The 25,575-nt window shown below is 40.0% G+C and overlaps 1 protein-coding gene across 8 annotated transcripts in view; it reads right to left on the bottom strand.

Annotated features, from left to right (window-relative positions):
- The window catches only part of IQUB (IQ motif and ubiquitin domain containing), a 49,423-nt gene extending 30,784 nt beyond the window's left edge, over positions 1–18,639 (bottom strand). For 2 of the 8 annotated variants that reach the window (XM_061640155.1, XM_061640147.1), the window contains exons 1-9: positions 17,800–17,863; positions 15,308–16,029; positions 14,069–14,203; positions 13,471–13,629; positions 12,826–12,993; positions 12,550–12,725; positions 12,158–12,313; positions 10,377–10,587; positions 1,429–1,604 (exon numbers count right to left, since the gene is read on the bottom strand). In XM_061640155.1, the coding sequence (XP_061496139.1) occupies positions 1,429–1,604; positions 10,377–10,587; positions 12,158–12,313; positions 12,550–12,725; positions 12,826–12,993; positions 13,471–13,629; positions 14,069–14,203; positions 15,308–16,029; positions 17,800–17,852 (1,956 nt within the window). In that variant the 5' untranslated portion in view covers positions 17,853–17,863. Of the gene's footprint in view, positions 1–1,428; positions 1,605–10,376; positions 10,588–12,157; positions 12,314–12,549; positions 12,726–12,825; positions 12,994–13,470; positions 13,630–14,068; positions 14,204–15,307; positions 16,030–17,799; positions 17,864–18,081; positions 18,167–18,223; positions 18,333–18,441; positions 18,465–18,534 lie in introns of those variants that run through there. The other 6 variants (XM_061640149.1, XM_061640152.1, XM_061640151.1 and 3 more) reach the window with 6 other exon arrangements.
- Between the last annotated feature and the right edge of the window lie 6,936 nt (positions 18,640–25,575).

A 25,575-nucleotide genomic window follows, 5' to 3' on the forward strand; every position in this document is an offset into this window, starting at 1 on the left:
ATACTACTGCTGAATGAGGCTTGCATCAGTACAGCATTATGGAGGATAACAACGTTAAACCTGAAGGCAGTATCTAGATTTAAAGCAGCTTAAAGCTTAACTGGTGTATTGCCATCTAATTTTCACAGAAACTGACCAGTCTATTAAATCACTGTTACTAAACTCTTGAATATGGCGGATGTGGGTTACATGAGCTTCCGATGAGCACAGTACCCACAGTGAAGCAGCCATCCAACCGCTCTTCCGTGTACGCAGATCACAGCTCATCCCATAACCATTCAAGCCACTTTAGATTTTTTTTGCAGTGACATGATGACTTGTGATCTTGGATGCCCAACCAAACAGAACATTTCTGGTAACAGTTTTACTATACAGACAACAGCAGCATAAATCAGGGAAAGATAGGTTGCAATTCTTCTCCCTCCATGTGCAGAAAACAAGATGCAGACAGGCACTTCACAAGACTGCAGCATAACTTTCCTATTCCATGCTGTGCCAATACTACTCCAAGCTTCCCACCACTGCCAGGCTGTTCTTGGCAAGCTGAAACCTTCCCACACCTCATCCTGAAGTATCCAAATGACTATCCTTTCCCAGGCTCTGGCATGCAGGCTTCTCACAGCAAAGACAGTAGTATAGTGAGAGCTTAAAAATGAGTCGACCCACTGGATGCTTCAAACTGAGGCACGGGAGGACATGCTCTGAATTGCCTGGCATGTTGCTATTCCCAGCAAAGCAGCCATACACTCTGCCCAGGAGAGGCACAACAAGAGAAGAAAGAGGTTTTTTGCTTGAGGTGCCCCTCCACTCTTTTCTCCATATGTGGAGAGAGCAGGACTGTGGCGTTAGTTTTGATTAGTGATGTTGGACCCTCCCTCAACAAACAGATTTCAAGTTTCTTTTTAAAAAGCATATAAAATAGCTACACTTCAGGAATGCCCTTGCACAAAATCTAGAATTTTCTTTGATGGGGTCAAAATGCCCAGATCCTGCAACATTCCAGGAATGGCCCTCTATGTAAGTCATCTTAGAATATAAATTCAAGAAGTATGAATGAGACTACAGCAATACATTTAGCTACTTGTGTCTCTAATGTAGCATTAATTGAGGGTTACATAGGGCACAGGACTCATCATCTCCAATAAGATGACACAATTAAGTAAATTAAGATGTAAGCGGTGGTTTCTCTATGCTTAGGTGAAAAGAAGTACTCATCAAATTTTATGGGCATATATAAAAAGGCTTTTAATAACTGCACCTAATGAGCCAATTTTACTGCCAGACATGCATGAAGCCCACAAATCATATCTTCAACCAGTCAAGTTAATTACTGTGCTTTTCTTCAGTCTGCTGCTAGTTTGTAAATGTTAATTCAGGTGTTTGAACTCTGGATACATTCAGTGTTCAGACAGAAATTATTTCACTGACCTTTTCCAAGAAGGAGAGTACTGCTTTATGTGCATTCTCTTGATCGGCATTTATTTTGTGTCTCCCAATGGAAGCAATCAGCTCGGTCTCTTTTTCTAAAAGTCCACAAAGAGCTGCCTTTCGTTCTGCTCCAGTGAGAGTGCTGTTGATGTTCTCAAGCTCTTCTTGCCTCCATACTACATCAACAAAAAAACCCAAGATTATTGATTTTTCAACTCTTGTTTTAGTGATTTAGCCTTCACATGCTGTCAATATGAAACGTATACTTAGTTAGGTATTTGAATCAGTGATGAAAGGGGATTGTGTGCTTTGTTTTTCTGGTACTCTATGTTTAGGAATGTACGTGGGCAAAATGTGTGTTGTTTCAAGGAATTCTCCAATACTTGCTGGTGTTTTGTACCTATCCATTCATGCCCATTTTGCTTCTATCTTTAACATTCAGTACTAGAAATCAGCTAAGATGGAGGAGGAATTACATAAAAACGCATCTGTGCAAATCGTGCTTCAGGGATCGTAAGTTCTTATGAAGCGTGGCAAATCCCTGTAGTTCATCCACTTGTGGGTCTCCTGCCCCTGCATATTGTATGATAGTGGAAATGTGCCACAAGTCAAGTCCAATGTATTAGTCACTGCTACTGGAGTGCACACTAGTACAGCCTCCCTTTACCTAGTCTACTGAGCCTAAGTAGGTCTAATTTTATTGCATAATCAGGCCTCTTCGTCCTCTTACTCTTAGCCTACCGTGTCACAGCCCTCCACTGTCTATAGCAGCCTTTCCAACCAGTGTGCCTCCAGATGTTGTTGGACCACAGCTCCCATCAGCCTCAGCCAGCATTGCCAATGGTCAGGAAAGATGGGAGTTGTGGCCCAACAACATCTGGAGGCACACTAGTTGGGAAAGGCTGGTCTATAGCATTTCTGGCAACCATGCCATTTGGTGACAGGACAAGTATTGCTGTATGTACACCCCAACATCTAGTGAGCAGTTGTCCTTTACCATTTCAGAACTTCTTTTGGGAGACAGTTCTCCAAACATCACCTTGGCACTCAAATGCCAAAAGAAGCCAAGGTCTCATGTACATGTGCACTAAGCAAGTTGCAAAGAAGAGACAATTCTCAGAAAGCCTCCAAATGTGAAGCTGATGTTCACATGACTCCAAATGGGTGCTGTTCCCCCTTTTATAAAAAAAGAAAAAAGGTTGACTGGTTTACAAAAGACATTTTTCTATATATGAACAGAAGCAACCACCTATGGACAGTGTAATGTGTGAACTGGGCAATTATGGATAGTGACACAGCAGCAATTCCTGAGGTTGAAGTGAGTAGATAAAGTGGAACTATGGTCGTGGGAATTGCTGCTGACTGTATTTGTGATCACATGGTTCACATGTTACCTTATCTAACAAAAACAGACAGACAAATGAGAGTCAAGGCTGGGTGTAGAATTCACCATCAATGAATTAATCAGATTATATCTTGCATTGCCATTTACTGAATATATTTCACATGTAGTTATTTAAAATACATTGAGTACTTAAGTTGCAATTTATAAACCTTATATTGTTTAAAATAATATGGCTATTCAGTCACAATGTTGTAACTGAAAATCTGTATCTGTTCAGATTCATCTTATCCAGGATTCCAATGCCTATTACTATGTAATGCATTGCCTGTATCATATATTAATGTACATTTAAAATGAGAACACAACATTCTATTACGGAAGCATTAGCAAAGGAGACAAATACTTCGAGCAAGACCATAAATTATGCAATTAGGCTTCTGTGCCAAGGTTAATAATCTCCTTAGGAACGGAATATGTTGTTATTCTACATATGAAACTACAGCAGTGGGAGACAGGAACACTGGATGTGTATATTTATAATAGCTCCTAAAGCAGGAACAAGAATGGGATATTCTGAATTCTGCAATGCTGTGATCTAGTCAATAAACCCAAGCTGAACTATCCAGGTGTAACAGACAAATTCTTGGATCAGAATATTAGATTACAGCGGCGTCACTAGCAGGAGTGCGGACCTCCGGCGCGCGCCCTCCCAGGTGCATGGGTGGGGGTGGCTGGTCTTGTGTGCGTGCACACACACACACACACACACACACACACACACACACACACACACACACTCATCACGCGCTCCAGGCTGGCGGTGGGAGGCCTGTCCCGGCTTCACCGGCAGCGAGCGGGCGCCTGCTTTTGGTCTCGCCTGCCCGCCTCCGAGGAGGAGTTGGCATGGGGCAGGGTGGCTGTGGGTGTCACTCCCCTCAGGGTGTCACCCGGATGCAGTCCGAACACTCCGCACCCTGGTAGTGACGCCCCTGTTAGATTAACTTCACTTTTGGCAGATCAGTTCTGCTCTAGCAACAGGGACTAATTTTGGTCCCTACGGAAAGGTATATGCATAGATATTCACAATGAAATCAGTGAGCCTCCTGGTGCAACAAGTGATTGAGAAACTCAGTGTGGCCCTTTTCCCTCTCTGCGGCCTCTGCTTAGCATAATAAGGAAAAAAAGAAGATATGGAAATCCACAGAGGTGCAGAATAAATATTTTAAAAATATAAAATTAGAGTGTCTAAAAGAATATGGAATGAAGTGTAATAATCCCAATGCATCTCGAGTATTACTCTTCTACAAAATGAAGATGAACTTTCCTCTCGAAGACATAATCTCCTCCTTCATTTTGTATTTTCACAGGAGAACAGTTACAGCTGATCCCCCAAAGAAGGTAGTCTAACAATAAAGCAGGGCAAGTGGGAAGATCAATTATGTTCCATTCTCATCTTCAAATATCTCAAAGCAATAAAGAAAACTTTCCATCAGACTAGCAGGACACAGATTGTCAAAAAGTTCAGCATTCATTATCTACAATTTACTTACTCTGTTCTTGTGACCAAAGAATAGAAATGTAAACCTACCACCATCCAGTAGGAATACCGAGCCTGTACCTTTAATTACATTCTCTTTGGGAAAACATTTAAACAGGCTGCTAAGGAGTGCAGAGACTTGGCTTATACTGTTCCTCTGATTTTCAGTTTGAGAAGAAAGCTCTTGATTTACCATGGAACTGTTTCAGTATCATTTACAATCAAATAGCACTAATGCTAATTGTTACAAGATACATAATCAGGTTAATATGGTTAATGGTTGTAATATAGTTTGTTTAATATGGTTATCGGTGTGTAAAACTCCTACGTTATTACAGGATTTTTTTACTTAGCTTTGTAAGTGCATGGAAAACTTTATGGATTTGGCTCTTCATATATAGCAGCATAGAGTTGGAATGGATCTCAAAGACCATCTAGTCCAACTTCCTGCTGATTCAGGAAATCTACTACTACTACAGCATCCCTGTGTAAAAACCCCTAAGGAGAAGAGTCCACTACTAATGTTTAGCCTTTAATCCCTTTTCTTGTAATTTGAATCAAGTGATCCAGCCCCTACCCTATGAAGCAACAGAAAACAAATTTGTTCCATCATCTATGTGACAGCCCTTCAAGTACTTGAAGATGGTTATATTGCCCAATAGTTCTCTCTTCTCCAGGCTTAACATACCCAGCTCTATAATCTTTCCTCACAAGACTTGATATCCAGGCCCCTCAGCATTTTTGTTTTCCTCCTCTGGACACAATTCCAGTTTATCAATATCTTTCTTAAACTCTGGTTCCCAGAATTGGACACTGTACTTTATGCGAGGTCTTGCCAAAGCAGAACACAGTGGTACCATTACTTCTCACAATCTGAATTATGATTTATTATATTAGTTTTCCTCACAAAAGTGACCAAAAGCAACTTACATTAAAACCAATGAAAAGCACAACCATATAGATAAAAAGACATGTCCTACAGATCCTGCCCCACTAAAAGGGGGCACGAAAACATGAAACCCTTGAAAATAAGGGCCAAATGCCTGGATTAGGAAGAAAGTCTTTGCCTGGTGTCTAAAAATAGAGATGGTGCCAGGTGTGCCTCCGAGGAACATTCTGCAAGTGGGGGGGCACCACTAAAAGGTATTGTCATGTTGCCACCCTCTGGACCTCCTGTGGAGGGGGCACATGAAGAAAGGCCTCAGATGACAATTGATGAGTCCGGGCCAGGTCATGTGTCAAGAAGTGGTATTTGAGGAACTGGAGCCCTCAGTCACCTAAGGTTTATAGGTCAAAACCAGCACTATGAATTGAGTCTGGAAACTAATTGGAAGTACTATGGATGTACAGCAATTCCCATTATTGTTATACTTCTGTTGATGGAACCTGGTACATTGGACTGCTGACTCATGTTTAGCTCGTGATGTATTAAGACCATAAAATCCATGTCAAGCCAGGTACATCTGATTCTTCCTCCCTGAATGAAGAACTTCACATTTATCTCTGTTGAAATTTGTTTTGTTAGCTTTGGCCTAATTTTCCATTCTGTCAAGATAGAAGACAGTAATAGGATTCAAGACTAAGGTTATTATACAGTGCTAGTCCTATTCAGAGTAAATCCATTGAACTTAATGAACATGACTAACTTAGGTTCATTAATTTCAGTGGGTCTACCCTAAGTAGGACTTAGTTGAATACAACCCGCTACTCCACCCAGTTTGGTGTCATCAGCAAATTTGATGAATATCCCCTCTACTTCTTCAGCAATTCATTTTTCCAGGGAACCTCACAACTTACCTATTTAGGCTATTATATCTGCCTAGTTATGGATGACCACTGCCATGATTAGCGATCAATGCATTATATTTGTTGCTATTTTGTGTTTTTATTATTTTTTTATTGATTGTGCATTTTTATTGTTTTTATTATATTTGTAAGCTGTGCTGAGCTCTGTTTTTAACAGCAGAAGGGCAGGATATAAATCCTTTTAATCAATCAATAAATATTCCATAGTGTTGGAAACTAGAGTCTAGGTCTTTAAGGCTGAAAATATTGCTTTTAAAAAAAGATTTCTCACATTTTCCCCCAGTTTTTGGTGATAATTTCTAGGCGCAAAAACAAAACTGGACAATCCAAATATTAATATGCAAATAATTTGCATAATACGCAAATTAGCCTGCCCGGATTTGTGGAACTGGAATATGGCAACCCTAGGAATAGGAAGATTTGGATTGGGGCCCTAATCCTCCTATGCAAATTGTCCCCCTTGACGCTGGTATCAGCATGGAGGGGAAATCATAGCGACACCCACAAGTGTTTCCCCCTCTGAGGTTAATAGCCACTTCAGGGGGTTATTTACATTGGGGAATCACCCCCTGCCCTCCATGGTTGCTTTTTGAAAAGCTTCAGTTGTAGAACTTTCACACAATATCTAATCTGGCCCTCAGTCACTGCCATCACCATCAGTTATCTTTCATTGCAATATAATGTATGATGGCCCTATGCAGAGGGCCGTTGCTTCCGGTGTCATGTGCATCTCCTGCCATGCACTGAATCCAGTTTTTGAGATACCAAGAGTCACGTGAGGAATGCATAAAAGCTGAATTCAATATGTGGTGGCAGATGCAAACAACCAGCTTAGCATATACTGAGAATGTCTGGGAACCATTAATGTAGGCTGTTTACCCACCCATTACCATTGTGTAGTAAAGGAGATGTATGAATGGGCCTTTAGTTATGCAAATTCTTCTTCAGACATTGCTTTACAAGGTATATAGCACTTAACCTATGCAAAGTCCCTAACAAATCCTTTTCTTAATCATCTTTATAGAACTCTGTGAAGTGAGTTATTTCCATTTAATAGATGAGGAACTAAGACTAACAGCAATTTCTCCAAAGCCATCCAAGCGAACAAAGCTAGAATTTGAACAAATGCACTGGTTAATCACACTGTCCTCTAGACCACAGTACCACATCTTCATGATCATGATCTCTACATATTTCTGAAAAGCTTAAAAATACTAATTCAAAAACTCTGCTTATAAAACCTTATCTCAAAACATTTCTATTCTAATGAATAACAATCATTAAGTGTATCTCAACTAAGGGAGAGGAACATTTTTTCAAAATGTATCAGAAAGCAGCACAGAGAGGAGGACTATCAAGACACTATTTTTTCATTCTGAATTATTAAATGCTGCATATTTTAAGCACCAGTGTTCTAGTCAATACAGCAAAATCTATATAGCTGCAAAGTCTACACAAAACCCAGAAGGGGGCAGCAGTTGCAAAGAAACAAAACCATAACCTGCTTATGAAAAATAAATTTTCAAAACAGACTTTTGGGAGCTGGTTTCATTTCCAACTCCACTTGAAAATCTACATGAACTGGTTTGTGGACTGGTGTAGCATAGTGGCTACATGATCCATAAATCTTCTATCTAAATCTTACCTCTGCCATACACTTTGGTAAACTACTTGTAGAAGAACATAGGAAGATTTCTTATACTGAGTCAGTATCGTATCAGCTCATTCAGCTCAGCTAACCAGAAGCAGAGGTTTCATCATTATAAGGTGCGATGCAATATAGGTTGGCTTCCAACAGAACTAAGTAAGTGTTCATGCAAGCAAACTTACTTAACTGCTTTGTGGATGACCTGCTTCTTGAAAAATTGAGAATGGATCATGGATCATCATTATAAGGTATTATAATATTGACACTCCCAAGTTAACTGTTTAATATTTTTAATGCCTTTCCTGTTTTTATATAATGACTTGCATAGAAGATACTTCAGACATTTTGTATAAAAATCTACATTTCATTAGCTGCACCGTTAGACCCTAGTAAAAAAACTCCTATGACTGTATTCAGTAGGCATGTCCTTCACAAACCAATAAACTCATTGGAATGCTATCTCAGCAATTTAGCGTGACACTGTAAGAATATGAAAGTAGTTCTACTTAGCAGGTTAAAAAGTGCTTCCTAGAATTACTAAGCTCCCATATGAGGATAAAAGGGATTAGCAGTCACTGTGGGGGAAAGCAACCATTCAACAACAAACACTAACAGACGCAAACAAGAGGGTGAGAATATGCCACAGACAGAGAAGGTAGCAATCTGAGGCAGCACAATTCAAAGCTCTTCCATCTGAAGCCAGAAGCAGAATGTGAGTCAATCAAAGCTTATGTTCAACTTCAACCAAAGTGTTCTCCCAGAACAAAGTGAGAGTTCAGCCCGCAAGCTTCTGCAATGCCATAATCTAAGTTCTGAGGTGCTCTCTCAGTTCTCATGGGAGTCGCACAGATACCCACCACATCTGCAAACAAGATGTGGTAGGTATCACAGCAAACAAGCTATTCCGCAACCATACGGGATATCACAGAACACCAGGGAGATTATTCAGACAATAATGCCCTGTACCAGGGATTGCAAACCTATGGCCTTCCAGATGTTGCTGGACTACAGCTCTCATCATCCCTGAACATTGGCTATGCTGCCTGGGGCTGATGGGAGGGAGAGTCCAATAAAATCTGGAAGACCAAATGTTCCCTATCTTGCCCTATGGATTTCAAAGACCGCTATGGATCAGGGCAAATCAATATAATTTTTCCGTTTTCTAACCTGAAAAGATTGTCTGCAATACTGTATCTTGGAGTTGAAATGAACTCTTTGAGAGAACTTTGATTTCTCCCAGACTATTCATAGAGGTGCATGCTTTTCACGTTGATTAGATTTTTCTTTCTTGAACAGGGCACTGAAGAAGCAACAATCAAACAAACCCATCTCAGACAAGTCCCTTGAAATAAAACTAGCCAACCAAGTTAAACAGAGAATATGCTGAAACAGAGAAAGAGATCAGCTATATCCCACATAATATTGCCAACACCACCAGAAGCTTTCCAGAGCTTTAGACCAGGTGCAGGGTGATTTTAGTCTTGAGTTGTCTTTTTGTTTGCTTACTAGAATTGAAGTGGTCCAAAGAATTTTACAACAGTACATAATCAGGATTCCTTGGGGTAAACCACAATAATCTGTGCAGTGATTCTGAGTATGCATTCTTACTTAAGAATGTGAGAAGTGCCTTGCTGGATCAGGCCAAGTTCCATGTTGTCCATCTTTCTCTGCAAGAATCTCAGAAACCAGCAGTGGTCTACTGAGTTCTACCTTCTGCTACCCCCAATTCAGGATGTTTTGATCCACAGCAGAGTACACCCTTAGGGGAAAAAATCAGGTTCCTCAAGGGAGCAGAAAATCAGCATCCCAAAACAGTGCAACACTGTTCATTTTTGAAAATCACAACCACTCGTTAAAATGACTAGAGCAATGCCAAAGTAACTTACATAATTTCCTATTCTGTGTTCAGCTGGAGGGTTAACTACTGTACACAAGATACAGAATGAGGTGGTAGATCGAGACAGTGTAATTCAAGACTACCAATTCAGACTGCTGGCAGTGATGGGTGTGTATGCTTTCTTTTTTTAACACTCTCCTAGTTCCCTTCATGTAGAAAGCTAAGCACATCAGGTAGAGAACTCCATTAAAGTCTTCTTTTTGATGTGCTAGCTTTATAGTGGGAGCACTAAAAGTTATGACCCTCCACCTGCAGTCAAAAGTGATACAGCTCAGAATTCTATCACCCCATTCTGCATAATGCACAGAATATCTCCAAGTATGAGAGAAAAAAGAATGAGATATTGCAATCTGAAAGCACCTACAAAATAATCCCAGAGTAGCAGCAAATCCGTCATGGAAACTTCCCATTCTTGAGTGCAGTTCATTAGCTAACGTTGTATCTGTTAAAACAGAAAGTGCACTGGCAGCACTGGATACTTACTGTGTAAAGTGCAGAGAATGAGGCCATGATAGTTCTGAAAAACAATGGGAGCTCAAAAATTTTATTGAATTGTATGAGGTATCACAGACTGACAGTGATGTCATTACAGTGGTTTGATGTAAAGCCTCTCAGGGGGGTGAAATCCAGTGATATAAGGTGATGTGATCTATCCTTATTTTTCATCAAGCAAATTTCAGAATTTACAAAAAATGCATCTCTTAAAGCAACTTACATTCTAAAGCATGATAGAGTAACTCAAAATCATCCTTTGTTCTAGGAACCAGCCTTCGATTATACTCTTTTAACAGTTTTTCTGCCTTCTCTCGCTGCTTTCTTAGAGCTTCTAGTTCTTCCCATTCCATTCTTAATCGTAATTCTTCTTTTAGTTTATTTACTAAAGTCTTAGCTAGCCATCGTCGGAAGTAAGTTTGTATTATAATGACCTGTAAGGAGGAGGAGGGGATAGGAGGAAAAAAAGAGCAATATTCTACAGTATCTGTTATATGTATCAGCAATCTGGCAACAATAGAAAAATGATGTTTCAAATCTGCTAGCTTACTTAGCAAACAGGTTACAAATAAGAATGCCACATTTTTAAATGATGCAATAGTTAAGGTTAATTGAACTTTATTATAAAAAGGGTTAATAACCAGTATTCATGCATGGTTGTTTTGAATAATGACTGTGGGCGGGCACTAATGATTTCAAATGGGAGTAGATGTACCCTTACAATCTGATCTTATACAAGTTTACTCACAAGTAAGTCCCAGTGTGTTCAGCAGAATTAAGCATGCATAGGATTGGAACTCTAAAGAATTAAAAAATACTTTGAAAGATGCGGTAGGTCAGCAGTTCTTATATTTTGCTGCATTACTGTGAGTTGATTTTCCAAATTTTAATATGAAATCATTTCAAGTATGGGAAGCTACTAAAATGTTTCTAGATTGAAACCAGACTGCTCCTGCATTTTAATGCAGGTATACCAAGGCTGGGGAATCTGTTGCCCTTCAGACCTTGTTGGACTCCAACTCAGCCCCAGCCAGCATGGCCAGTGGTTGGGGTTGATGGAACTTATAGTTCAGCAACAGGATTCCCATCCCAAGCTATATCATGTATTCTAATCAAAAGAATGAATGCACAGAAAAAGTGCATATGCATTGCTAGCTTTGTGTATGCTCCATGTCACTAAGATTGATGGCTGCAATGTAAGAAGAAGCCCTGAGTGGTAGTGACTTGACTGGCAAATATTTATTTATTAAATTTATATCCCATCCTTCCTCCCAGAAGGAGGCTGGTGATGTGTCAGGGACACAGACCATGGGCAAATTCCACATATTCCATCCAACTGTATCAAAGAGCAAATAATGATAAATAAGAAAGGACAAAGAACATGAGCTTTCATTTCACATGTGCCATTATTTGCCCTAGAAAGAACACTGATTGTTTTCTTCCAATTGCTGCAATCTTGGGGAGCACCTGAAAGTGCACTGGGCATACATAGACCACAGTTTAATCAACATCGAAGTATGCAGAAATGATCTATTGGCAAAAACGGGATAAAACAATACTTTTTTCATTTTAAAGCTTTTGACAATTTAAAGAATGGACACTTGACTCAAACAAGTTTCTTTTTACAATAACTCTGTGTCCTTCCCTCTTGACACACAAATCAGTCTGCAGCTTGACTATCTAATCTAAAGCTAGCTAAGAATGGGTTTAAATACTATTTAGGATACAAACATGTCTTTCAAAAATCAGTTTTATGCCTTTTCCATACCAGGATATTGTGAGGAAAAGTTATAAGTTTGTATCCAACATTGCTGTTCCGCTCATGCAACATACTTCCATAACAGAAATTTCCCCTTCTCCTGTGTAATCTCCCTGCGCATCCTCAAAATCTGTTCCAGAGGCTTGAGAGAACTTCCAGAGCAGATTTTGGAGATGAATGAGGGAAGGAGAAGAAGAAAAAATCCCATTGTGCGAGTGCAATAATTCAGTGGGCTGAATACTTACTGCCTTAAGTCTATGTGCATGGTATTCTTCAGCCGTCACATAGGTTTTTGGTTCTATAAGTTTGTCTGTGACATTTGACACATAGACACCAATTTTAGTCATCTGGGTGGAAGTTGTATTTCTTGTCTGTCGCAGATTTTTCTTCTCAACAGCTGTCTAGAAATAAAATTATTAATTTTAATAATTTAACACTATAAAAATAGGCTGTGCTCAAAACACTGGGCTCTTTCCATGCACAAATTAAAACAACAAAAATCTCATTTATGACTGGATTAAAGAGTAACAACTCATATAATTATCTGATTCTAATATGCAAAAAGATACTTAGCTTCCCAATCAGCTTACTTTCTTACATTCATATTAGTGTCTTATTTTATTCTCTGCAAACATACCTGTGTCGACCTACAGAACTCTTCATAGCCTTTGTCTGGATGTTTTTTGGGGTCTGTCTGTGATCCTGCATGATGATATTCTGTGCCTGTTTGTTTGTGTCTATATCCACCCAGAAATGGTTTCTCAAAACTTGGCCTTTTAATCGCTATGTCTACATTCTTAAATGTTTCTGAATCTGTTCAGATAAAACAGTATTTTGAAATTATATAGAAGACTGCATAGGGTAACATTTGACCAGAATGAGCTAGAATTGGTATTTCAACACTGTTAGCTACCTGATTGCACTCTAACAGTTATAACATCAGGCATGTAGAATTCCTCTAGGAGTTTAGATGCTTTGATTGGAAAGTTTTCTTCATCAAGGGAGAAGATATCAACTTGTATGGTCGCATAAGGTGTAGCACCCAGATTCCATAGGGTTTCACTATTATTAATTATTCTCCCTAAAAAATATATTGATGATCAATATTTCACATAAATATATACATATATTTCTCTCGTTAGAAAATAACATCAAGGATGGTTCTGGAGATGCAACCAAACTCAGGGAAGGCCTATAGTAATTCCATCTCAACTGATATCCCAAGGGAATCATTTATTCACCCTACAAAAATCACAAAGCGTTTTTCTCTCCACCTTCATCTTGTCTCTGGTATCTATTACAAAGCAAAGGGAACAATGTCTTAACAGCTTAACAAAGAGAACTACATCTCTGTATAAAAAGTGACAGACGTTAACATCAATTCAATTTGGTACACACCCAATTAAAACTATACACTACATAAACAAGCAAAATACTGAACCTCTCTAGCAAGTCACTTTAAAAAATTGGTCCTTCTTTGAACCCATGCTAAAGTAAAATTTATGCAAACCTAAATAAAATTATGTAAAACTCGAATAAAATAAAAGCATGAACTAACTTAAAATTCTGGATCTCCCTGGCAAGACACAGCATCCTCCATTAAACATTTCCCCATCATCAATTACTGCTGACCAAAAACATGTTGTGTTTCCAGTTGTATGTGTTGTCCACAAAGCAGTCTCATAAAGCAGTCTCATAGATAGGCATCTCCATATACCTAAAATTTGTTTTGTTCCATGAGCACGACAACAGATGAGAGAACATGGGTCACATTCATAAAGAGAGGTATCAGGCAAGACACTGCATGACAAGGCTGTTGCACAACGGTGGGAGATTTCCATATGTGAACTGCACCTCAGGGAGAAAATCAATCCAGCAGCATATAGCTGCCTCTAAAAGCTTCTGATGAGCCCAGGAGTGTCCTTGCTATGCTTTTTGCACTCACCTCTGGGATTTGGATTGTGCCCAATATTTGAGCCTCTCTAGGCTTACATAAGGTGATTTATTCTGTATATATTTGGACCTTTTGTTGCTGTTATTCACAAACAAACTCCAACTGTTTCTGTTGAGCAACACTCTTCCTGTGGCTCTAATTCATGTTTATATTTATAGATCTCAGAAACACAGGGACGGTCTTACTAGTGGCTAATACATACCTAGCAACATAATTTGTAAAACATTCAGTGGTATTTTTAAGCGTGTTGCAAAGTACTGCTTCATGTGCTCCACAGTTTGGTTAATGTTAAAAGCCTTAGTGAAAATCTGGATATCAGGATGCAGCATGAATTGAACTGAAAAACAGAAACAAATAATCTATTATCACATTTCATCAACAGACAGTTCTAAAAAAGTATTCTCTGGTCAGATCAGTTGAGTTAAGTTTCTGCTAAGTGTACCTTTCCTTCTCTTCTAGCCTGGTTATTAAGGTGAATTTTTAAAAAAAAATGCAAGAAATTAAGCAACATGTTAGAATCAACATCTTTTAAATACAATTATTTAAAGACCATGAAATGATACACTGCTATTATTGTGGAATAATAGTGACACTGTTTTAAATAAAACCACACAGAAAAGAGACAATGATGTATAATCCTTTAGCTGCTATTATGTTCAGAAACATCAGCTAATTACTCTATGCACATACCAGAAATCTATATCTTGCACCCAAATCAGCATCTCTAGAAATAAACAAAATTCAATATGCCCTTGCATAAAAAGAACCTTCCACGCTACTGAGATCAGTTGGGAAGCCCTTGCTCAAACAGACAACTTCTTTAAAAAATACTAGAGTACATGTATATGCAAGAAAAAAAATTATCCCACATGACTCCCAATCCCAAGTATGTTTACTCAGAAGTAAATCACAATTAGGATTGCACCCTAAGTGTGTTGAGATCACCTCATAAGGCTTTGTTGGCAAATCTCCATGAGTTTGGCAAGCTCCTGAAACAGCTTTTTCAGCTGTGGCACCAAAATTGTAGCATTTTCTCTCTCTCCCACTTTGTAGGCTCAACAGACTGTATAATAGTATTCTTTTGGATGACTTCGTATGACATGCCTATTCTATGAGGCATTCAGCTTTTTTTCTTGTTGCTTTTTCATAAATTTGTGGTTGCTATGCAATGTTTAGTTTTAAAGCATTTTCCTTTTGCTTTGTGCTTTTATACGCGATTGTTTATTTTCCTGTCCTTATTGTACAGTGCATCATGCTCCTTTTGTGGAAAAGAAGCATATATATCTTATAACTTAAGGAGCCACTAGCTTAAGGCAATTTCAGTGGGCACAAGTAAGCTTAACTCTATCTTCCATTTAGGTTATCATCATCATTTAAGTAGTAGTAGTAGTTAGTCATAAAAGCAGCAATAATTATTCAAGGTATCTGACAAACTGTATACCTGTTACAGTAGCTTCTCTGGTATTCTCTGGAAATTCTGCTCTTTGAGCTGCCAACGCTTCAGTTAACATGGCTTCTGCAGCATGTGTATCTGTTGCAAAATCAACCTTTTCAGAAACACCTTTAGCCGTGTTGCTAGCACTTATATCTGGAGCACCTGTGTCAACTACAGGTGGCTCAGTTCCAGCACCAAGATCGTGGATATCTGGAATAGCTGTCTGAAACTCTGGGACAACATCCTGGGAGTCTGGATGCAGTTCTTCTTCTTTTTCTATTGCCTCCAATCCCTGTGTCAGTCCCTCAGCAGCAGCTAGCCCTGCAACCCAGTCATCAGCAGGGCCAGGTTCCTCAGCAGTGGGAAGGCTCTGTGTTGGTTCCTCAACAACACTTTGCCCCTGTGCCAGTTCTTCAGCAGTGATCAGTTCCTCACCACGAGCCAGTTCCTGCACTAGTTCCTCAGCAACAGCTAATTCCTCAGTAGTGGTCAGCTCCTGCAGTGGTTCTTCAGCATCCCCCAATTCACCTGTTGCTAATTCTGGGCCTTGTTCCTGCTCTGTGGGCAGATTTGTTTCATCCAGTTGAATTGCATCTGTCTGCTCTTGTAGAGTACCTATAGAGTCTAAACCTACTTCTGCTTGTTTTCCAGATGTGTCCTCTACAACTTGCTTTTCAGTCTCTGCTTCAGCAAGGTCACTTGCCTCCTTTTCTGGATCAGCCATTTTCCTGAAAGAAAGAATACACATTTTTAACCTTCATGTGAGACAAAAGCATAATTTACAGAAAAATGTGAATTGAGAAATTTAAATTTAGTCCCCCATCTCAAAAGACTGGCTGTACTTTGTACTGTTAAACAAAGTACAAAACCATTGCTGGGAGGAAAAACTCATAAGATACACACACATATCAACTTTGAAATGTCACAGTGTTGCCTTGCCTATTACATTTACATATCAGCATTTTTCTACATTTTAGGACATATCTTGTTTTTAACTACCTGAAAAATCAACAGAGAATTCATGCAACTTTGAGGCTATTTAAGAGCATATGCCATGGACACTAAATATGTGGGATTTTATCTTTGTCCATTTTTTTAGTTTTCATTCCAAGTTTTTTATCCTGAAGGATTTAAAAGTAAAAAAATCTGCATAAAAAACTTAATCGTTAAAATTATGTTCTCATTATCAGTATCTTGACTCACTGAAGTTAATGTCCCTTATATTAACATCAATGCATTTTAAGTGGGCAATTACAAATTATTTGGATTGTGTGGCAACCATTGCATTCAAAAATTCAGCCTGAATATAGGAAGGAAAGAAAAAGTTGCCCTTAAACCTCTGGGGACATTATGAAGTGCTATAAAAATGTCTTGGTGACAGATAAAAATATCCAGATATGAAAATAATTCCCAATACAACATCATTTTGGCTTATCTTATTTCTGAGAGGACAGTGGGCCACCACATTTAAAAACAAACAAACCCTAAAAGGATCATCTCTCAGATTCAACCAAATGGTATAGATTGCCATCTACTGTGAAACACACACCGCAGCACCACAAAGCTGCAAGTAATTTAAAATTCTCTCTCTCTCTCAAGCTCCAACTCCCCCAGCATGTAGCTGCATTAATGATGATGGAGGGCATTTGCTTTTTCATTGCCAGGGAAATGTTTAAAGGTTTTAAAACTCAAAACTCCAACATTTTCAACATAAATAAGACCTGGGTTAGAAGAAGTATGATCTCCTGTCTTTACCCCTTCCTCTCAGGATTTTTTTTTTGGGGGGGGGAACATATCACTGTCCCATCACAGCTCTGCTAACACCTTTGCTTTTTCCATGGTTTGCTATGAGCAGTTGTGACTTCCAGTGATTAACCAGGAAGCTTCATCTTTAGACAGTGGCCATATTAGTTTAATTTTTATAAATCTATCAGAAGCTCAACTAAGTCTATACCCTCAATAACAAATAAGTTTGTGTTGATTAAAGAGTCCTTGTTCACTAAAAAAGGCAATAATGCTGGTGTTACACTCAGAGGTTCGTACCGCTGGATGAGATCCCAATACTCAAACAACGTGAGACTCGAGGTTTCAAACCAAAGCTTTATTACGTTTGCAAACGGAGACTCACAGACAGCTCTTACCAGTCCAGTGAGGTCTGAAGTTACAGTTCTCACAAGCATAGATATATTCTTCTATCACTAGGCAGATTGCACAAAGCACACAGGTGGGAGTCTTGTCTTGGCCTGGCATAGTTACGCACAGCACCACAAGATGATACAAAATATGTGAGTCTTACTTGTTGTTCCAGTGTCAGCCTTCATCCCTTAACCCTTGCATGTCAGACAACTTAACATTGGCTTTTACTAAGGATCTATTTCACATGGAACAAATCAATTCAAAAATTTTCCATTCTAACATTGGGAAAAACAATAGAAAAAGAGGAAGGCCAAACAAGAGATGGATTTATCCCATAAATGAAGCCACAGACCTGAACTTACAAGATCTGAACAGGGTGGTTTATAACAGATGCTATTGGAGGTCGCTGATTCATAGGGTCACCATAAGTTGTAATCGACTTGAAGGTATATAACAACAACAACAGAGTCCTTATTCTGACTGATCTTTCTTCTAATCTGTACTACAATATCTGTACACTATTCATAGCCATTTTGTCACTATTGACATATCAGAACAACTGTCACTTCATATTGTCCTCAGAGTGCATAAGAGGTGTTCACTGTTTACGACCCTTGACTTAACGTCTCTGTGAATAGCTTAACTCTGTTGTTACGTCTTTGTTCTGATTTAAGGAGCAGCAACGTTGACGACAGAAAGGAATTAAACAAGTAAACCCTCCACAAACAGCAGCTCTACAGGCACTCTTAAAAAAGCTCAAGCGACATCACGTATCAGTTTCTTAACTGCACAAGTACGCGAACTACAGCTCCCAGAATGCAACACGAACCTTCCTTTATTATTTAAGCGGGGCGGGGGGAAAGCTACTCAATTATCCCCTTAAATCTGATTACTTATCCCGAAGTGCTTCGCGCCACCACTGCGAAGGCTTTTAAAGGCAGCCGTCGCGCATAGAATGCTGGGAACTAAAGTATTTAATGTAGCGAATCGCTTGTTTCTTGTACCTTCGCATCAACTCTCGCTCTTCTCCAAATTCTCTGCGTTGTTCTAACGCCGAGTAGTAAAAAAGAAAAGGGAGGGGAGGCGAACACGCTTACCTTACTATTAAGCTTTAATCGAAGCTTCCCGAAGCAGCCGCCACCTTACCATATCCTCTCTGCCCCCAAGCAAAAAGAGAGACGCTGCAACTATAGCAACCAGGATGCTGCGAACTCTCGCGAGACTGAGACCGCTACCTTTAGAGAAACAAGATAACGTAGCCTTCCACCCCCTTTCCAAGACGCTTCAACTCAAGAGGGTTGCATACGAGAATTAGATAGCCGCCGAGCCAGAAATAGAAAACCACTGAGAGCACGTCAGTGACAGACTTCACATGCTATAAGCAGGGCCTCATGATGACTTTTGGGGGCCCTAGGCACTTTTGCCTTCGTGGGCCCCTTCATAATGATATCAATATTAAAAATTATTTTTGATATAACTTTAAATACTTCAACATTTTATGTTTGGTTAAGGTGTTGGACTACGACCTGGGAGACCAGGGTTCGAATTCCCACATAGCCATGAAGCTCACTGAGTGACCTTGGGCCAGTCACTGCCTCTCAGCCTCATGAAAATCCTATTCATAGGGTCTCCATAAGTCGGAATCGACTTGAAGGCAGTACATTTACATTTAAAATTTTCATTTTTTTCTGATGTGAGATTTTCTTTGGCCCTAAAAGTTCATTTTTTTCCTTCTGATTTTAAAAGAATTTAAAACATTTTTGTGGGCCCCCTAAAAGTATTGTGGGCCCTAGGCACTGTGCCTACTGTGCCTACCCACTGTGCCTAATGGGTAAGTTGGTCCTGATGACTCAATATCTTGAGGTTTGCTCCTGCGGTGTAGTGCACACCTTTCAGTAATTTGGGAAGAGGCCTTTGATCCACTCATATAAACTCAAAATAATGGATTTATTTTAATTAAGTGCTAGGCGATCATGAAGACCTTTGCCTACCCACTGAAAGAGAGCAAGGATTTGGAGTTACTTTGATAGGTCACCAAGCCTGTGACCTCTAAAATGCTTTCTAATAGTCAATTTCCATTCTGGGAACAGCTGTTATTTGTTGCATTTTGGACATTCAACAGTTAAAGTCATTAACTGTTAAACCCTGCTAAGTGGCAACCCGAATCCCAAAAGGAATCCATCTTTGTAGGGCTGACAGCCAGTTTTATTTTCTAACAGCACTTGTGCCCATATACGAGCATCATAGCAGGCAAAAGTTCAGCAGGATTCTGTGCCTTTGCCAGCTGTATAGCTCCTTATTTTTCCACCAGATACCTATGGTCAGGTTTTCTGATGTTACTGGTGACCTGAAACAGATTCACTGATGGCATATGCATTAATTAATTACTATATTTTCCCCCTGAATTAATTTTCCAGTATAGACCATTTGATGGCCTTTTAAAAATGTTATTAAGAGGGAACAAACTCCATTACATGCAGTAGTTCCAAAGTCATTCTCTGTTCGTGGAAGGAAGTAGATACCTAACTTTGTTGTCCAGTCCTACACACATTTACTCCTAAGTACCCTTAGTAGAGAGTAAAAATGGAAATAGACTGCCTTCAAGTTGATCCCAATTTATGGTGATCCTATGAATAGGGAATTCATGGTAAGCGGTATTCAGAGGGGGGTTACCATTGCCTCCCTCTGAGGCTTGTCCTCCCCAGCTAGCTAGGGCCTGCTATGTCTAACTAATTCAGTGGACCTACCTGAAACTGAGGTTATCATACTTTGGACACATCATGAGAAGACATGATTCACTAGAAAAGACAATAATGCTGGGGAAAACAGCAGGGAGTAGGAAAAGAGGAAGACCAAACAAGAGATGGATTGATTCCATAAAGGAAGCCACAGACCTGAACTTACAAGATCTGAACAGGGTGGTTTATGACAGATGCTCTTGGAGGTCACTGATTCATAGGGTCGCCATAAGTCATAATTGACTTGAAGGCACATAACAACAACAACACCTATAAGTAAATATGCTAACACTGCACAGCTGCAGCCCTGTGCACACTTAAAGGGACTGGGAGTAATAGTCAGTGGGATTTATTTCCAAGTAAGTAAGTAAGCTTTGAACACTGAACGTATGGGGCTTTCTTAGTAAAGATGCACAGGATTGCACTGGACCTGTTGATTCATTGGGATGTCTGGAATTAAGGGCTCATCCATACTTCCATTTAATCTGGCAATGTAAGCCCCTTGTGTCCCCATTAATTCTCCCTCTTCCATATCACGTTGGCCTCCAATCACTGTCTTCCCACACATTCCGCTCCCTTAACCCCTAGTTTCTTATACCAGCTATACCGCAAAAAGGAGAGAAAAAGCCATCTAAGGAGGGAGTTGCAGTTGTTTTGCCTCAAACTATCTTATGCAGGTTGTTCTAACTCCACCTCCTTCCATGTCGCCTGCTTCTGTTGGATTCCCATTGGCTCCTTCACCCTTCTCCCTTTTGGTCTGAGCCAATCACCAACAGTCTCTGTGCTGGGAGGGGAAGGAGGAGGGGGGAGTTTGTAAATAAAAAAGGGCACACCTACATCTATGGATGAGAAAATAGTTTGATAAGAGTACAAAACAGACATGTTTATTTGGTCTACCATAACAAACAAGGTTTCAATTGTATACATAGTAGGAAGGAAGTCCTGATAATTTCAGTAGGACTTAACTCCAGTATAAGAATGTTTAGGATTGTGCTGCAACTGATTTTTTTGATCCAGGAGCATGTGATTTTGCCACTAAACATGGCAGCGCATAACAGGCAAGGTACTTTCTTACAGGCCTGGTGCTGGTGGTGGTGGTAGGGGTGTGATGGAAAAGATTCTGGCTCAGGGTCATCTTGGTTACTGAAGCTTTGATCAGCTCATAAAGAGGACAATGGCAGTGACGGCAGCCACCTCTTTCTGGCATTATTTCTAATGGTTACAGTAAGTACGAAGAGGCAGGAGTGCTGAGCTGGCAGGATCCAACCAGTGTTTATGAGTTTTTCTGTGATTTTAATGTTCTTATGCTATCAGCTGCCTTGAGTTTTGAATGGCAAAGAAAGGCAAGCTATACATTGAATGAATAAATTAAATGAACTAGCAGGATTTCTCAGGGTCTAGACCTTGGTCTTTTGGATTCCATTATCATGGAAAAACTGTCACAAATACCTTCAATAGTGGTGTGAATGGTTTTTATTTTTTTATTTTTATTTTATTAGATTTTTAAACCGCCCTATAGCTTTCTAGCTCTCAGGGCGGTGTACAAAAGGTAAAAACAGATTAAAATACAGTAAACATGATAACAATACACTGTAAAATATAGAAACAAAATCAAGACAAAGACAAATTAAAATAAAATTAAATTAAAATGCCTGGGCAAAGAGGTAGGTCTTTACCTGGCGCCGAAAAGATAATAAAGAAGGCGCCAGGCGTATCTCATCAGGGAGGGCGTTCCATAACTCGGGGGCCACCACTGAGAAGGTCCTAGCTCTGGTTATTACTCTCCGGGCCTCCATATGCGTTGGAACCTGAGAAGGGCCTTCGATGTCAAACGTAGTGAATGGGCAGGTATATAGCGGGAGAGGCGTTCCACCAGGTATTGCGGTCCCTGGTATACATTCAAGCTCTGTGTGGAAACAGACTTTTTGTAGCCTTTTTGCCCTTCTGTTTATAAGCTGCCCCCTCTGTTTCCATGTGTGAGTGGTGTGTAATCAGTCAACTGCAGTCACATGCTTCATGTATGTGGTGAAGTGGATTCTAGTCTAATAAAGCTTTTGCCTCAAACCCTAAATACGGTAAAGCTTTTGCTCCAATTCTATACACAGACTAGGAAGTAAACCCTACTGAACACAGTGGGATTATTTCTGCAAAAATATGAATGAGATCATACAGTGCATACACTTGCCAACTTGGAAGGACCCCTGGAAAGAGGGGTCCGAACAAGCAGCTCCCCAAGATTGGCGGGGGGGGGCTAAGCTAAGGGATGATCAGGCAAAAAAAGACTGCCATTGTAGTCAAGGCTAACTGATTGAGACGAGGGAGAGCTGCAGCCTGTTTTTCAGGACCCAGCACTGATGGCACCATCTTGTTGTGCCTTGGGAAGCAAACCTTTCCTTTGGTGGGAAGAGCGGCTGAGAGCTAATCTGGGGAGGGAGAGTGGGAGACACAGTTGAGAGCAGAGGCCAAACCCTGAACATTGAAATTTTGGAGCCCTATCAGGGTGTTCTGCCTTATTTGATTACACTTGTGTGAGTGGAGAGAGTGGGGCTGCACTAACTGGTCCCACCCCAGTGCTGGACCTTAGTGGGCCACTTGCAGGGAGCTGCCGATGGGCCCCTGCCAAATGCCAGCATGGGCTCCCCCCTGGGCTAGTGCTGCTAGCAGGGCCGCATTACAACTTTCATGGGCCCCTCCCACCATAATATCAATATTAAAAATTATTTTTGATATAACTTTAAATACTTCAACATTTTATTTTTTTTGTTTTATGCAAAATTTAATATTTTTGTGGGCCCTAAAATTTTCATTTTTTTCTGATGTGAGAAAAAAATTAGAAAGATTTTCCTCGACCCTAAAAGTTCATTTTTTTCTTCTGATTTGAAAAGAAACTAAAACACTTTTGTGGGCCCCTAAAAGTACCATGGGCCCCAGGCACTGTGCTTACTGTGTCGAATGGATAAGTCGGCCTAAGCCTGCCACACACAGTGATGATGGACAAAATGGAAATGGACTACATTCAAATCGATTCCGACTTAAGGTGACCCTATGAATAGGGTTTTCATGGTAAGTGGTATTCAGAGGGGGTTTACCATTGCCTCCCTCTGAGGCTGAGAGGCAGTGACTGGCCTAAGGTCACCCAGTGAGCTTCATGGCTGTGTGGGGATTCGAACCTGGTCTCCCAGGTCATAGTCAAGCACCTTAACCACACCACACTAGCTCAAGAGACCCTTAATTGTTGTGTAAGGAGGTTCTTTTAACAGATGCACCTACTGAAAATCTTTGTAATACACAACCACTAAAGATGTCTATCTACTTTCACATCTGCACCTTTCGTACTTTGGACTAGGGGTATAAGGCTGCATTCAAAACTTAAGCACACTAAATTACAAGTAATTCCCACTGAAAGTAATTGGACTTATATCCACATAAGTATGGCTAGATAAAGCTGTAAGTAAGCAGCGTACTCTTGCTATGTTTGAATGAGCATCTGCCTTTATAAATACTCAGCTTGTTTAAAAAGGAGCATACAAATCCATTGCTATACTATGGCAGAGTAAGAGTTCACCATAATTACCAAGGGTTGTATTCAACCAAGTCCTACTCAGTAGACCCATTGAAATTAATGAACTTAAGTTAGTCATGTCTATTAACTTCAATGGGTCTACTCTGAGTAGAACTACCATTGAATACCACCCCAAGACTACTTCTAGAAATGATGCGACACATTTATTTCTCTATGTAATTTATTCCACTATCAGTTTGATGAAACACATTGTAAGACTTCACTCCAGTAGTTCTAATCAATATGGTGATAAGGAAAATGATTAATATATGTTTTACAAGTGGAACAAGGATCAAACATAGCAATAGAAAACAGCATGAGATATTAGCCACCTTCACAAAATGTGGGGAAAAGGGCTTACATTCAATAGGAAAATTCAGTTTTAGTCACAAGGTTAGAGGGTTTTCCTCTTGGTGAAACTTGTGAAAGCATTTGTGCTGCATTGAACTTATCCTTCTTTTCATTAATAATCTCCATCTTCATCTAAATGCACATCCTTTGTATATTTAATATTGTTATATTGGATGCCCTCTGCTGGCTTTCCTTCTAAAACACAACAGGATTTTTACGAGAAGAGAACTGCACTTACAGGTCCCTGCGAACACCAAACTAATAATTACACCAGTCTCAGTGGTTTGTATAATTATAGTACATTAAAATATCTTTTCAAGATAATAGCTTTACAAAACTTGTAACAGCCCAACCCTTAAAATGTCAGTATGGCAAGGCGCAGGGGTGGGTCCTCAGATGTTAGACTCTGGTTCCCATTAGCCTCAACCAGCATGGCTAATTGTCAGGAAAGATGGGACTTGGGAGTCCAACAACATTTAACAAGTCATCACAAGTCTGTCATAAGGTATAGTAAATAGCGTCCTTGTTATGTGCACAGGTTGTTGCTGTCCCTAGTTTTTCAGGCTGTGGCAACTTCTTGCCCTGGTGGTATCATTTTGGTTAGCCTGGTAAAAAGGAGATCTTAGCTGTTTGGGGAGCTGCAAGTCCCCAGCCCAAAGCAGAGCTTGCTTAATCACCTCTGAAAACTTTCCTTTCCCATTCTGTCCATTTTTCCAACAAAGTCAACTATTGGTTGAGGGAAGAAATTAACCAGAGCAAGCAGGCAGCTCTGCTCTCTCTCAACAGAAACGCAATGGAAACCGGGTGAAGCTCTTTCCACTAGAGGGATACAAAATTTGCATAGCCCTGTCTCTGAGTGAGGAGTCAACTCACATTCGGATGTCCTCCTCCACAAAGACAGCATATGTTATTAGCAGCTTGTTCTAGAAACTACTAGACCTCATCTTTCTTCTGTGAGCACGGATTCCAGTAAGGAGTAACAGAATTCTGTTTTTCCTGCTGTCTCCCTCATTCCACAAACATGGGTATTGACACAGATACTGCACAGGGCAGCCCAGGGAATGGGAATCCTGTCACTCTTCCCATATGCTCATCTGGCCCACCCTCTGCTTGATCAAAAATATAAACACTGAACCCATGCAATGGGTTATTGGTAATAGAGAAAGCATAGGGTTCTGTTATGCGCTATAGAGATTCCTGCATATTCAAGTATCTATATCAGCCTTTCCCAACCAGTGTGGCTCCAGATGTTGTTGGACCACAACTCCCATCAGCCTCAGCCAGCATTGCCAATGGCTGAGGCTGATGGGAGCTGTGGTCCAACAACATCTGGAGCCACACTGGTTGGGAAAGGCTGATCTATATAATTTAAGGTTACAATGGAAAAATTGCCAAGAACCATTCCCACCTGGTTGTAAGTTTATAGCGATTGCTCAGTTAATATTATAACAGACAAAAATCTTACAAGTAGCATTAAAGACACTTAA

This window comes from Rhineura floridana, chromosome 8 (genome assembly GCF_030035675.1).
Source record: "Rhineura floridana isolate rRhiFlo1 chromosome 8, rRhiFlo1.hap2, whole genome shotgun sequence".
NCBI classification, from domain to species: Eukaryota; Metazoa; Chordata; class Lepidosauria; order Squamata; family Rhineuridae; genus Rhineura; species Rhineura floridana.